Here is a 14,713-nt window from a genome sequence, read left to right on the forward strand (position 1 = left end):
AGAGGCACACCTCGCTCTGGACCCCGGGGGGCCGCGGGGGTTGGCTTTGGAGGAGGCCGCTTGGGACTGTCAGTGCCCCCTCATCGGCTCCTAGTCAGACAGGGTTTGGATTTGGAAACCTCCCCATTCCTGGCCTACGGCCTGGTGAGGGGCCTCGGCCCTGGTCCTCCGCCTGCGACAAAGGAGCACCGCACACCACCACGGAGGCTCGCAAAGGCCTTTATTTCTCTAGCGCAAAGTAGACACTATCACAAACTTCTCTGTTACTCCTTTTACTAAAATAGTTCAAATCAAGGTTTTTACCACACTATCAAAAGTTCTATTTCTTTCTCTCTCCCCAAATCAAAGTGGTTCAAGAGAAGGTAGACGCGGCACCGAGCCCAGGGCTCCCAGCTCCGCCCGGAGCCGGGGAGGGGCGGGCCCCTGTGATCGGGGCTGTCGCGTCCTACCCAAGGTAGAGCTGCTGGCCTGGGGACAGGGACCAGGAGACCCGCCCGTTCCCAGAGAGCAGCACAAATAGGTCCCCCGCGTTATGAAAAATATACACCTCTACCGCTCTGCAGTCATGCATTTCATTTCTTTAAAAAAAAAAAAGATCAGTAGTATGCAGTTTCCGCTCAAGTTTTCAAGGACCCAAAAAAAAAAAAAAAAAAAAAAAAGGTCACTTTTTTTCTCTTTAAACACTGATGTGTGGCTAAAAAATGTGCTCAGCGGGTTCCGATTCCAGGATGGGCTTGGCCACCTGGGATGAGGCTGGAAGGGTGACATCCATCACAGTGGGAACGGAAGCCACAGCACAGGTGCCACGGGGACTTTAGGATCTAGAATCAGAGGATGTGAAACAGAAAAGGATTGAGGAGAGTTCACCCCACCACAAGCTTTCAGAGCTAAAGCTCCAGATGGGAGGAGGGTTGCCAGTGTCACCTCCCTGCTCGTGGCAGAGCTGGGACTCGCCCTGAGCTGGCCCCTGTGACCCCCCCCCCAGCCACGGGCTCCTGCCGCGCCCTCACCCTGAGCCCGGTGAGAAGCAGGCAGAAGTGCTGCAGGCTTTTCAGCAACTTATGTTCGAGGTGACTGTCACAGGTACAGTGCTGTCCTAGAAAGCCACTCCCATGTGAGGCTGGCTCCGGGGAATGGGCAGGGGCAGAAAGGAGACACCAGCATCCGCCCGGGGCTGCCTCCCGCGGAAACACCTGTCCCACTCCCTGGACACCCCTGCAGAAGTCAGGACAGGGTCGCTTCCTTCCAGCAGGGAAAGGTCCCTTTGAGGCTGTTCTTCCCTGGGTCAGTTTGCAGGCGACCTGCAGAACCAGGACACCTGACTTATTGCTTATTTTCAGTGGTGGCCAAGCCAGCCTGACCTAGACAGGACATCTGGGCTCCCAGGTATGGCTCCCACCCCAAAGGGACCCAAGCTGCTCCGCGGTCCTTTGGACTCCAACACCCAGAGAGGGCCTCCGCCCCCCAGTTCACTGCCCACTTGGGCAGGAATCACCCAGAACTGTGTCCACGGATGTTCACCCAGCGCCAGGTGCACACGCTCGCTAGTCACAGGAAGGCTCACTACCTGACCTGCGGGCCAGCTCCTTCCAGGGGCCCACAGCTTCCTGTAACACCCAGGGCAAGAGGACCTGCCTGGCGCCGTCAGCAGCACCCACGGAGCACTCCCTGGGCACAGTGAGGGCCGAGGGCCTTTCCCCTGAGAGTGTCGACCCAAAGGCGCCAGGGCAGACGGAGGAACGACTCAGAGGCGCCGCTGGGAAGAGGAGCAGGGGGGCCTCGTCTGGCCCCTTGCTGGGTCCCCGTCCCCTGCTGCACGGAGCGCCAAGTCCCGCTGAAGCGCCGAAGCCAGTGGCGGCCGAGGAACTGAAAACACAGGAGGAGCCAGGGCTGGTTAGAGCCGCGGCAGCCCTGCCTCCCAGGCTCTGGGACAGTGTTTGTGGCGCCGCCGTCCCTCAGCCCTGGGCCTCGTTTGCCTCACACACTAATGGTAAATCTACACGTCTCACTTCACAGTTTACACACGATCAATTTACACGGAAGGTCTTATTTGTCCCCCAGAGCCCTACAAGGAGGGCCTTGAGCTGCCCGTTCTGCAGGAGAGGACACTGAGGCTCAGAAAGGGAGCTGAGTGTCCCCTGAGAGGAGGAGGCGACAAGGCCTCAGGGGGGACTCAGCTCGGGCCTCGTCCCCACCCCACAGTGACCTCTCCCGCAGGTGGACCCCGATGGCTGGCGAGCGGTGAGGGTGGGCACAGGCCGACTAAAGCTCGCAAACCGTGAGCACAGCTCAAAGGCCCTCTGAGCCCTCCTTTCCCACCTCTCTGGGGCCCAGAGAGGCTGAGTGACTTGCTGAAGGTCACACAGGAAAATGAAAGCCAGAGCCCGGTCGGGCTTCTCCCAAGGAGGGCAGACCTCCTTCACCTGCGGCCACGCAGCTCTGTCCACAGTGATCCGGGATGGGGCGCTGTTCCTGAGCAGGGGCCTCGGGCCCTGGGTAGGAAGGACCCCGAAAAGATAGGGCGCAACCTGGGAGAGGGCAAGGGGACGCTGCAGAGAGTGTGTGGCTGCGGGTGGAGACCTGAACTCCAAAAACAAGCAGTGGCTGGCAGCAGGAAGCCTGGGCACAGGGCCAGAGGAAGGGCCGCAGGTGAGTTTCCTTGTCCAGCTCGGGACCCGGCACTGAGGCCGCCAGAGTTCAAGCCACAGCAGGTGGGGGCCCTGTGCGTTAGTGCAGCTGCCGGTGGCCTCTGTCCGGTGTAGGTGGCAGCCAGGGCTGAAGGGCTTGATGACATACGTGCCCCTCCACCAAGGCTGGGCCCAGCCTGGGACAGTCCCTGGGCCTGGCCTCTCGAAGCGGCCAAAGCCTTGCACCGGGGGAGCCCAGAGCAGGAACGAGGCCGACCAGGCCACTCTCCCGCGGGGAGCCGTCTTCCCAGTCTGCTGGTGAGTGAGAGGCAGGAGATGGAGTCGGACCCCGGCAGCCAGGCCACGGCAGGCAGCGTCCTATGTACAGTTCACCAGACTAGAGGAGACGGTGGCTCGGCGCCCGGGGACCCCAGGCAGGGCCAGTCCACCTCCACGGAGCAACGGCCCTACAAAGGCCCTTTGAACTGGTTCCCGGACAGGTGCTGCCGGATGGAGGGCTTGGAGCTGGCGGCATCCCCCAGTTTTCTCCAGACCACCTGTGGGGAGGGGCAAGCTGGGAATGGAGGGTCCACCCTGCACCCGCCCAGGGTGTCCCCAGAGCCAGGGGCCAGGAGGGGACACTGAGGCCACATGACACCTGGAGACCCTCAGACCGGGTCTTTGCACGTGCGCCCTCCGCACCGTGCCTCCCACCCCAAGGCGACTGAGCTGGCACCTCGAGGGTGCAGACTTGGGCCCGAAGCTGTCCAGTGGGCCCTACAGACCCAGGAGGCAGCAGCGGGGGGATACCCCGCCCCAGGGGGCAGCCCCGTGAACCACCTCCCCTGCTGACTCCCACAAGGGTCCCACGAGGCAAGGCGCACTGGCCAGGTGGGTCCCAGATCCAGGCGCCACCTCCCCAGAGACCCAGAGGCAGCCCAGCTGCCAAAGGCCAAGGCAGCCACGGCCAGGAGGGTCCCGCAGAGCTGAGGGTTCCGCCTGCACCGCAGTCTGGGCACCACCTGTGTGCCAGGAGCCAGCAGAGCACAGGGGACAGGGACCAAGGGTCAGGATACACAGGGCAAACAAGACCAGGGAGCAGGGAGGAAAGGGGGGAGGGGAAGTGGGGGAGGGGAGGAGCGAGGCCCGGGCTCCCAGCCCCCCGGGTCACCTCCCAGGGGGGTTGTGGCCACACTGGGACTCGCCCGGTCACCCCGGCCCCGGCCCCAGGAGGCGCCTCACGTTGCACATCTCGCGGACAATGGCCTTCTCCTTCTCGCTCAGGTCCTCCTCGCAGCTGTCCTGGAGCTGCCGGTCCAGGTTCTCATGTACCTCCAGGACCTGCAGGGGGCGGCCCCAGGGTCAGGGGCAGAGGTCACAGGCAGGCCTCGGGCAAGGCCCCAGCTTCCCCCACCACAAGGGGCAGTGGTGGACGCCTAGCCGCGGGGCCCTGGGATCGGGGGCTGGAGAGGCCTGAGGGCCCGGTTGTCCTGTCGCCTCGGCCCAGTGACACCGTAGACACCACGCAAGGGAAGCGGCGGCCCACATTGGCACTGGGGGCAGAGCAGGTGGACAGGCGGGGTGGGGACCGCTGTTGCACTCCAAACCCGGGACCCCACTTGGGACTCAGGACAGGCTGGCACATGCACATGGGGGGGGGGGTGTCCAGTTGCCACCTGCCAGGCACAGCGAGCGGGCTGCCTGCGGGGAACCACGTGCCTGTGTCCCTGCTAGGGGGGTAGGGATGGGGGCACCTCAGTGGACAGGCCCCAGGGTGCACCCCAAGGCCCTGAGCAGGAGGGGGGCAGGGAGAGCTGGGCCTGGGAGACCCGAGCTTCCATCCCGGCCATCCTGCCCCACCCCCACTCCAGGAGCACCTGTCCTCCCCACCTGCCCCAGGCCTCAGCTCCCTGGCTGCAGGGGTGACGCAGCCACCACCCCGCCTCCCAACCCCCACCCCACACTCCAGGCAGCCACGGCCACTGGACCAAAGTCCCCCAGCTGCCTGCAGAGAGGGCAAGCGGGGTCCTAGGTCACAGGGTCCTGAAGTGCCAGGGACCTGGGGGCCCCGGAGGGAGCGGGAACCGGGCAGGGCCTGGCCCTCACCTTCATCGCGTGCACCACAGCCTCGGGCTTCTGTCCTGCGGCGCTGTAGCCGGCGGAGGGCGGCGAGGACAGCTCGGGAACAGGGCAGGCGGGGCCCTGTGGGCAGAACCATGTCTTAGCTCACCCTGGCTGGCTCCCAGGTGGCAGCCACAGGTGCGACCAGCAGCTGGGAGGGATCCTTGGGTCCGTGGGGCCGGGGCCCAGGCCAGAGACCATGGGGGCCGAGGGGCAGCACCCCATCCCGCAGGCTCCTCTGCACAGCCTGGCACACGTGGAAGGTCTCTCACCTGCTTGGAAGGTCTGTCACCTCCTCTGCAGCTCACCTAGGATGATACAGACGGCCTGGGCCTGACTCCTAAGCCCCCTCCCCGTCCCCTAGGCTCCACCCCGGGCATTCCTGGGGCTTCCGGCCCTGAGCCTCCCTGTCTGGGGACTGCTGCCTCATCCTGCAGTCTAACTGGCAACTAGGTGCCCGGCTCCCACATCAGCCTGGGGGCCAGGAGACGGGGGCCGGGAGAGGAAGGGATCCAGCTTCCTGGCTCCCTGCCACCTGTGTCAGAGGCCAAGTGTCCACCCAGCTCCTCCCCAAGGGGCACTGGCCCAGGTGGCCACAGGGCAGGAGGCAGGGCTTTCGGCTGGGGCTGCAGCGGAACCGGCCCCTGAGCAAGGTCAAGAAGGGACCAAGGCCACATGAAAGAGCTCACGCCTGAGGAGCTAGATGGAGCCCCGGGGCCAGCAGGACGCGAGATGCCAGGAGTGGCCTGAGGGCAACCAGCCGGTGGTGCTGGAAGCGGAGAGAAAACACCAGGAGCGGCCCAGGGGGTACATGAGCAGGGGGAGCATCCTTGGGCCCCTTTGCAGCCCTGAGTCTCAGTTTCCTTCTCAGTCAGTGGGCCCTGAAGGCCCCTCCAGTGATCAGGCCAATGAGGCCACTGCCCTGGGAGCCTGCCCAGCTGGGCCACCCTGCACAGGGACCCTCGGTGCCTGGCATCTTTTGCTGCCAGCGGCCAACCTCTGCACTCTTCTCACCAGCCAGGGTGCCCTGGCCCTGCTCCTGGGCCCTCGCAGGCTCAGCCTGCTCTGGCTCCACACAGAGGCCTGCAGCCCTGGGGTCCGGGAGAGCTGGCTTGGGCAAGGCTCTGGGGGCAGGCCCGGTCCACTCCGCCCCTCAGGTCCCTGTGTCCCGGGTGTGCACAGAGACCTGGGCTGCTGTCTTCCTGACTCTGGCCCAGGCCACCTGATCTCTGGTGCCCAGGCCGGTGTGTCATGTCGGGGAACCAAACTGGGTTCTGGGGGGTCAGGCCACATACAGGTGTGCGCCCTATGGCAGAAGGCTGCCCTCCCCGCACAGGCCAGCAGGGGGCGACATCCACACACACAGAGCCCAGGAAGGCGGCTGGCCCAGGCACCTCTGGCCTCAGGTCCTGTCTGCACCCGGCGCTCCCAGCACCGCCTGCTCTGTAAGGAGGGCTGATTCCTGCAGCAAAGGCAGGCAGGAACTGCACGTGGCCGGGGTAGATGGTGCAACCGTTTGCTGGCCGGCCTCACTGGGTGGACGGAGCAAATGAGCGTGGTCTCAGGACCCTATAAGGGAAGCCACCACTGGACACTGGCCAAGACTGTACCCTTAGGGCCTTTTCCAAACCCAGCTCAGCCCTGCAGGCATCCCGTGGTGGGGGTGGCAGAGCACAGCCTGCAAAGCACCCGCCAGGAGAAGAGCGGCCTAAGGGGGCAGGTTACGACCCTAGGCGCGGACGCCATCTCTCTATGGGCCCATTTTACAGATGAGGACGGGGACACTGCGCAACTCGCCCAAGGCCAACCAGCTAGTAAAGAAGGGCGCTGGGAGTTCCCGTCGTGGCACAGTGGTTTACGAATCCGACTAGGAACCATGAGGTTATGGGTTCGATCCCTGGCCTTGCTCAGTGGGTCAAGGATCCGGCATCGCCGTGAGCTGTGGTCCCAGACGCGGCTGGGATCCCCTGTTGCTGTGGCTCTGGTGTAGGCTGGCAGCTACAGCTCCAATTAGACCCCTAGCCCGGGAACCTCCATATGCCACGGGAGTGGCCCTAGAAAAAGACAAAAAGACCAAAAAAAATAAAATAAAAAATAAAGAAGGGTGCTGAGGCTTAAACCCAAGTCTGCGTGACTCCAGTGCTGGTGTTCAAGGAGACAGGCGTATGCCCAAGAGCACTGAGCACAGCCGTCTACACACGTGCCCGTCCGGGAGCGGTCAGAGCAGCACCAGTCACAACAGGTAAAAAATGGAAGCAAAACGACATACGGCAACTAAAGAGCAGATGAACAAAACGTGGGACCCACACGACAGCTCGGGATTCAACTGTGGGAAGGAACGAAGCTCTGACTCACTGTCAATGAGCCTCGGAAACGGGGTGCTCAGGGCAAAAGCCGGTCACTGAGAGGATGCCAAGGCTTAGGATTCCACATCTACGAAGCATCCAGAAAGGGCAAAATGAGCAGGTGCCAGCGCCCGGGAGGAGAGCCGGGAGGGACTACCAGCAAGTCTGGCGTTTCCTTCTTACCAGGGGACCAGCCAGGTTCCACTGTGACGACTGCGAAGGTAGGACAACCATTGAAATGTGTGCTTAAAAAAAAAGTTAATTAACTGGAGTTCCCATCGTGGCGCAGCGGAAAAGAATCCGACTGGGAGCCATGGGGTTGTGGGTTCGGTCCCTGGCCTCGCTCAGTGGGTTAAGGATCTGGCATTGCCGTGAGCTGTGGTGTAGGTTGCAGATGTGGCTTGGGTCTGACATTGCTGGGGCTGTGGAGTAGGCCGGCGGCTACAGCTCTGATTTGACCCCTAGTCTGAGAAGCTTCATATGCCTCAGGTACGGCCCTAAGAAGACAAAAAAGACCAAAAAAAAAAAAAAGTTAATTAACCAAAAAAGAAGTAAGAAACCAGTTTTCCCAGGGAACCTGTGGAGCGCATCCTCCTCTCAGAAGGCTTAGGAGTCACCCCCCTGCTCCACTGATGGGCGGGGAGCGGGGAGAAGGGAGGGGTGGGGGGAGGGACAGCCAGCTGGGCAGGGAGGGGGTGGCCCCACCCCACCGGGTCCCCAGTTTCCCCTCGGAGGCCTCTGACATGTGGACATGCAGGTGGCCTTCCAGAAGGTGTGCCCACCCCAGGCATGGAGCAGGCTATGCCCTCGGCAGCGTCAGAGCACAGGCGCGGGCTCCCCACCTGAACCTCGCTCTCCCTATGGGCCTGAATGCCAGACACAGGGTTCCCCGGGGCTTGGCACCCTCTGAGCCCCCACCTCAGCTCCAGCCCCCCTACTGCTCACTCAGCAGCCTGTGTCTGCCCCATAAGATACCCCAACCCTCTCCATCTACCCAGAACCTGCCCCCCAGCCTCGGTGGAGCTTCAGGCTGGCCCCTGGCCTCCAGGCCTGGGGTGGCCTGGTGCTGGCACATACTAGCCGCATGCCACCCTGGTGCATCCCCCCCTCCAAAGTGGGGTGACAACCCCCAGTGTACAGAGCAATCTCAAGGAGGCAAACAGAGCCCCTGCTAAGGCCTCCTCCAGGAAGCCTTCCGGAAGTCTCACTCCTTTCAACAGCCTTGAGCTGCACTGTCAAGGCCTCAGAAGCTCAGCCCTCACTCAGGATATGTCTTCTAGAGAGACCTGGGGTAGCGAGCTTCCTCTGCTCTCACCCCACAGGCCTGGCACAGCACAGGAGCACAACCCTTTACAGTTTGCAGCTCACTGAGAGGCTCCAGCGCACAGCACCGTTAGCTGACGATCAGAGAGAAGGGCGGGCAGGCGGGGAGGAAGGGCCCCTGCCGGGGTGGGGGCGAGACTGGGCTTTTCCGAGAGCCCTTATTGCCAAGCAGTCGGAGCCTCACTCAGCCACGGGGCTCCTGGATAAATATTTGGATCCTCTGGTCATCAGCGGCCTCTGCCGCCTGCACAGCAGCAGCAGCTGCGCTCCCGGAGAAGGTGCGAAGGCCCCAGAGAGAAACAGCAGGACGCTCAGCCGCCCACAGCACCACCCGGTTCCCGGAGGCACAGAGGCCCGGGGAGGCACCAAGGTTGCCGCCCTTGCCGGCCGAGGTGGAGAGTCCAGGCCCACATCGCAGGGTGGCCTCAGACCAGCTCCATTTCTCATCTGTCCCCTGGGGACAGTCAGGTCCCTGCCTTGCCGTGGGCTTACATATGCAGAGAGCCCCCTGTACGGCGTGTGCATGGAGAGGCCCCGTGAACACCCACAGCGCTCGCGCAGATGCGGGCTCCCGGGTTGGCAGCGTATCCACGGATCTGCGCAATCAGCTAGCGGAACGCTTTCGTGCCCTCGTCCCCTTCTCCCGGCCACCCTCAATGTCCTTTCTGCTTCTAAGATCTGTGTGCTCTGAACGCAGGCATCATGCCGGGATGACAGGTGCCTGGGCCACGAGGAGCAGTCCTGAGCTGCCCCGCACACCTCAGGCCCCAGGCCCCGCCTCTCCTTTCCCATTCGGGGCAGGCCAGAGCCCAGGTAGAACCCAAGAGAACCTTGGAGGCCCCCTGTTGATACCTACAGGGCACTGTCATGACTCCTCCCCTACCTCCCTTACCAAGTCCACGATGGCAACCTCTGCATATATACACCGCAGCCACACCCCAGGCTCCAGTGCCAGCCGGATGTCCTCTCTGTCCCTGCAGTGTCTGAGGAGTGATGCAGGTGGCACAGAGGGACAGAGGCTGGGCCTCACGGCCCGAGCACCAGCTGCACTCCCGCAGCGTCATGCCAGGTGGGCCGCCACCTCTAACCAGCATGCTGGGCCCTCACGAGGCTCCAAGAGTCAAGGGTCAAGGGTTGGGAGTCAGGGCCCAAGCCTGTCCTGGAAGAGTGAAGAAGGGCACTCTGGCCGTGAGCTCACGCCTTGACCTGGCAGCAGCTTGGGCAGAAGCCTGGGCAGGTCCCTAGCTGGTCTGAGCCTCAGCCCTCCTCTCCCGGAGGAGCTGGGCCCCCATGGGGACAGTGGGGCTCTGGGGGAGGGGCACTCACATTCTGCAGGGACTCCTGGTAGGAGGGCGGCAGGCTGGGGAGCTGTGACTCCGAGTGGTACGGGGAGAAGCCTTTCCGCAGCGTCCGGAACTCTCCAGAGCCCGCCTGCTGCACGAGAGAAGGAGAGGGGGGGTTAGCTGCGAGGGGCTGGGCTGGGGGGCCAAGGACTGCTGGCCCCTCACCCGACGGGACACCCCTGCCTGCTCGTCCACAGGGCTCCCTTGCGGGCCGGCAGGGGTCTGGTCCACTCCATGCACCTTGAGGATGCGGGTTTGATCCCGGGCCTCATTCAGTAGGTTAAGGATCCGGCGTGGCTGTGGCTGTGGCTGTGGTGCAGGCGGGCAGCTGCAGCTCTGATTCGACCCCTGGCCTGGGAACTTCCGTATGCTGTAGGTTCAGCCCTAAAAAGCAAAAGAAAAAAAGGAAAAAAAAAAAAAGGAGGGGGGGAATGAAGAATGAATGCATGCATGGGTAATGGGTGAATGGGCACATATTTATCAGGTGGTTCCGCTCAGGCAAAGCAACCCCCCGACCCCGAGGCTGAGGCTGGGGGCTGGACACAGAGAGGAGACGGACCTAGCAGCACCCTCAACCCAACGCAGGCCCCCTGGTTGGGCTGAGGCTTGGCCCTCAGGCCCTGGGCATCACGAAGCCCCTGGGGGTGGTGTTTCCGGCCCAAACATGCTCTTCTTCTACTCGGAAGGAACCAAGAGAACCCTCCTGGGCAGATAAATGCAGTGGAATGTCCCACAAATCAACGGGCACTTGAGTTGCCCAAACAAACCCTTGGAAGGGAGGAGGCCAGGGCTGAGGCCGGCAGGTGAGACAGCAGCAGCCTCGCCCCGAGGTCCCTCCTCCCGCTCATCAGCCCCCCTCTGCTTGGCCAGAGGGGTCTGCACAGACCCTGCTTCCCTCCCACCAGCCGCGGGACCTAGGATCCACAGGACCTCACTGCAGCCTCATCAATATGCTGGGTTCTGCTCTCCCGCCCCCATCACCCCTGGTCAGCACTGCCCCCCACCCCCGTCCGCCCCAGGTCTCATGGTCCCAAGGCCTCGAGAGGGCGCACAGGGCCCTGTAGGTGGCTGTAGGGTGGGGTGTGGAGGTGGAAAGGCAGTCACCCCCTGGTTAAGCCACCCCCAGGAGCCCACTGCCCAGAGCAAAGACCAGCTGTTCAGCTGAGAACTGTTCCCATGGCCTGGGGGGGACCAGAGTGGGAGCCCAGGTCCCAAGGGGCACAGAGGGGAGAGGAGTGGGGACCTGCCCTCCAGTGGTGGCCCTGGGGTGCGGCAGGGTCTCACCGGGGGGCCTTGGGCACAGCCCTCTATCTCCAAATGGGACCACCACGGCCCATCACGGCCTGGGTTAACCTGAGGCAGGGGAGCCGGAGGTCTGCTGCTGCTCCCGGGCCAGCCAGGGGTCTGTGCGATCAAGCGGACCCCCACCGCCAGGCAGCAAAACGCAGGCCCGCCCCTCGCCCCCCCCATTGGGGGTCCCCCTCCTCAGGGCGCCCCTGCCTCCCCTCCCTGTGGGGTCACCCCAGCTCTACCTAAAGGTAAAAACCCCAAATTATTTTCCTGACTAGGTCTCCGGGACAGTGACAAAATCTTCTCCAACAGAGAGCACGTTGCAAGCCCAAGGCCCTGAATGTCCACACCTGGGGTCGCAGGCCTCTCACCTGGGCCCTGATGCCACCCTGTGGGCACACCCTCACCGGCCTTGCCAGGCCGGTGGGAGAAAGCCAGGGGCCAGGGGGAGGCCCACGCCCATACCCACACCCACACCCGCTGACATGGATCTGGCCACAGAGCCTGGGATCAGGGCCACGGTCCTCTCCCGCCGGCCCTGTGACCAGGGCAGCGGGCACTGCCCTGTTCTTGCCCGCACACCGTCTGGGCAAGATGCTCTGGGCCCACTCCCACTCCCACCTCCTCCACGGCTCCCCTGGCCCTGGACCAGACGGGTTCGGAGGCAGCTCTCGTGTATTGTCACTGAAAACACTGGTTTGTGTGTCTCCTTCCTCCCCCCAGATAACTTCGGGGGGGGGGGTGTGCAAAGGGGGTGGGAGTTTTTAATTAGCGGTTGCAATTCCCACCCCAGCCTTCGGCAAGGGGCCCGCAGAACTTTATTAGCGCAACACGGAGCTGGCGGGGCGGACACGCGCGCTCTCTCGAGGCCAACGCGACTAATGACGCATCGAAATGAGGAGCCATAATTGCACTTACATCCAAATTAAAAATCCTGCGATTTGCCCGCCGGTGCCCAGGAAGAGGGAGAGCCCTACGGCCTCACCGCTGACGGGGGCAGAGCTGAAGTGGCATCTGGGGGCAGCTGGGCCCACATCTGCGGGAGCTGGGGGCCAAGGACCCAGTGGGGGTGGGAGGGCAACACGGCCCCTGGGGGGCCACCCTGCCCCCACACTCCCTGACGTGGGTCCCTGGGGACACGGGGAGGCGGGGCTGACACGGAGCAGGACTTGAGCAGGAGTAGAAGTGCCCAACCCTTCCGAGGGAAGGAACCAGTCCAGGTCCTGCCCCCGTCCGGTCCGCCCACCAAGGGCAGCAGCAGAGTTCGGAGGCGGCAGAGAGAGACCCAGGAGTCCGCAGAGCCCCCAGCCCACCGCCAAGAGCTCCCCGGGCCTCCGTCCAGGGCCGTCACTGCAACGCTGCCCAAGCTCCGGGCTGCCTGCGGCGGGCTGGGTGAGCTCAGGCTGCCCAGCCTCTGCGACGACACCCCGAGCAGCAGAGGTGCCCAGGTCATCGCCTTCCCAGGGGCTCCTGCTCACAAAGCCGGGGGCCGCCCCCACATCTACCTGGGGGCACTGTCCAGGGAGGCGAACAGAAGCAGGCAAGCGCAGGAACTTGGAGAAAAGGGGGGCTGCCCCCCTCCCACCCCTCCACTGGGTGGGGGGCTTTCTGGGCTCGTTCAGAGGCAGCTACTCTCACCCAGCCTTCCTGCTCCCAAAGGGCCCTCAGCCCCTTGAGCGGGCTGGTGCTGCTGCCGGAGGTGCTCAAGCACCTGCTGTGTGCACTCAGGCAGGGGTGGCAGCGAGAAGGCGGCCTGCAGCTCTGGGGATGGAAGGTGAGCCCCGACACAGAGGTGCCCAGGGCCCCCACTCTGCAGCCCGCCCTCGGGTGGCCGCTTGGACCCCCAGACCCAGGGCTGCCAGGCTGATCTGTATGCAGTGACCAGGGCAGGACCCCCGCAGAGGGAGTCATCCCCAGCCTGGTCGCCCCCGTAGCACCGGGAGGTGTCGGCGTCTCCATCACAGGGACAGGGCTCCAACCCCACGTTGATACCAGCCCTGCTTTCCAAAACCGTAACACATGGTAATAACACCTACCTCTGAGGGGCGGGCAGGGGTGGTAGAGGTGGGAGCCCGGGGGCTCTTCCTGCCCCCAGCCCCCACCCCTCGGGGACCTGGTCCTGGGACCTGGTCCCGCCAGCAGCCAGCACTACTCCTGTGGCCTTGACAAGCCCCTCATGTCCTCCTGCAAAGTGGGAATCACCAACTGCCCATCCACCCTGCAAGCTGGGGACCTCTGATGAGGCGGGTAAGAGGGGGCCTGGAGAGGCCACTGTCTCAGAACTTTTGTTTTCTTACAGCCGCACCGGCAGCATATGGAGATTCCCAGGCTAGGGGGTTGAACTGGAGTTGTAGCCATTGGCCTATACCACGGCCACAGCAACACCAGATCCTTAACCCGCTGAGTGAGGCCAGGGATCGAACCTGCATCCTCATGGATGCTAGTTGGGTTCATAACCCGCTGAGCCCCAAGACAAACTCCTGTCTTAGGGCTGCTGCTCTTGTTTGGCAAAGCGGGGAGTTGACGCCTGCTCGGAGAGAGGGCATATCCTGAGATGAATCTCAAGGCACGACCAGGGCACCCTGGGTGGTGGTCGGCTCCCAGGAAGGGACGGGGGCACCCAGAGGAGACCAGGCACTACACAGCACTCCAAGCAGCCCCCACCCCGCACACACCCCACTGCAAACAAGTCCCACCAGGCAGCTCTACCTGAAGCCAGCTTCTCGGGCGGCCGTAGGGGCGGGGCAGCTGCAAGGAAGACAGCAGTGTCACCCAGCACACTGGCCAGCCACGACCCTCACCTCTGCCCTCCCTCCCCTGGAAACCCACTAGCCCAAAGCCACCAGGACTTCGGCTGGGCGGGAGTGGAGGAGGGTGGGCCAAGGGCCGAGGTGGGGGACCCTAAGGCGCCCCCTGTGTGTTTACAAACAAGGAGTGAGAGCAGGCCTGCCGCACCCGAGCACTGGGGCCCCCAAGATCCTGGGCAGCTGGGCGAGGCCGGGTATCAGGGCGAAGGGGGCCCGCAAGGTCCCTCGCAAGAACGGACAGGTCCTACCCAGCAGATTCACCTTCCTTTCCCCCACTTTGATTTTAAGAGCACTCATTTGCAGGCCATTAAACAAAGCGGCTGCAGCAAGGCCGGGGGCCCATAGGTTCCTAGTCAGCGCTGGGCTCAGGCAGCGCCGTGTCCACGTGGGTTAATGTACAGCTAACACTGCTTGTCCGCGGCCCGACTTCCTGCTCCCCGGGCAATGCCGGGTCCTCGATCCCATTTCTCAAAGTCAGCTGTGTGCACAGCCCCGGCAGCCTGTGACTGACGGGGAACACGCAGACCAGGTCTCAGCCACCACGATGACCGCCTTCCGCGCCTCACAGATCCCCTTGGCAGGACCGGATGACTGAGGGACAGTTCGTGTGATCTCCGCAGAGGGAGGTGGGGGACTCTGGAGGGTGCAGATGTTGCAGCGTCCAAATCCCATCGCAGCTGGTGGATCGGAGCAACTCGCCAACTTCCCGGGTCTCCGACTGCTTTTGCATGTGGTCAACTGGGGACCACAAGGACCCTCTGCCACTGGATGGCCCACAGGCGAGGTCACAGTGCCTGGCCCACAACCTCACCATCCTCCAGGGCCAGCCCTCAGTGCTTTCCGTGACTGGCCCTTTA

At 63.5% G+C, this 14,713-nt stretch overlaps 1 protein-coding gene across 3 annotated transcripts in view; it reads right to left on the reverse strand.

Annotated features, from left to right (window-relative positions):
- Positions 1-203: 203 nt before the first annotated feature.
- Positions 204-14,713, reverse strand: part of CCDC85C (coiled-coil domain containing 85C) — an 83,175-nt gene continuing 68,665 nt past the window's right edge. The window contains exons 3-6 of one of the 3 annotated variants that reach the window (XM_021099688.2): positions 9,743-9,847; positions 4,734-4,829; positions 3,870-3,968; positions 204-3,184 (exon numbers count right to left, since the gene is read on the reverse strand). In XM_021099688.2, coding sequence (XP_020955347.2) covers positions 3,095-3,184; positions 3,870-3,968; positions 4,734-4,829; positions 9,743-9,847 — 390 coding nt within the window. In that variant the 3' untranslated portion in view covers positions 204-3,094. Of the gene's footprint in view, positions 3,185-3,869; positions 3,969-4,733; positions 4,830-9,742; positions 9,851-13,581; positions 13,798-14,713 lie in introns of those variants that run through there. The other 2 variants (XM_021099687.2, XM_084970186.1) reach the window with 2 other exon arrangements.

Source organism: Sus scrofa, chromosome 7 (assembly GCF_054392235.1).
Source record: "Sus scrofa isolate SSC_HxYL_T2T_F1_AM1 chromosome 7, Sscrofa_HxYL_maternal_Yorkshire_Landrace_v2.0, whole genome shotgun sequence".
NCBI lineage: Eukaryota > Metazoa > Chordata > Mammalia > Artiodactyla > Suidae > Sus > Sus scrofa.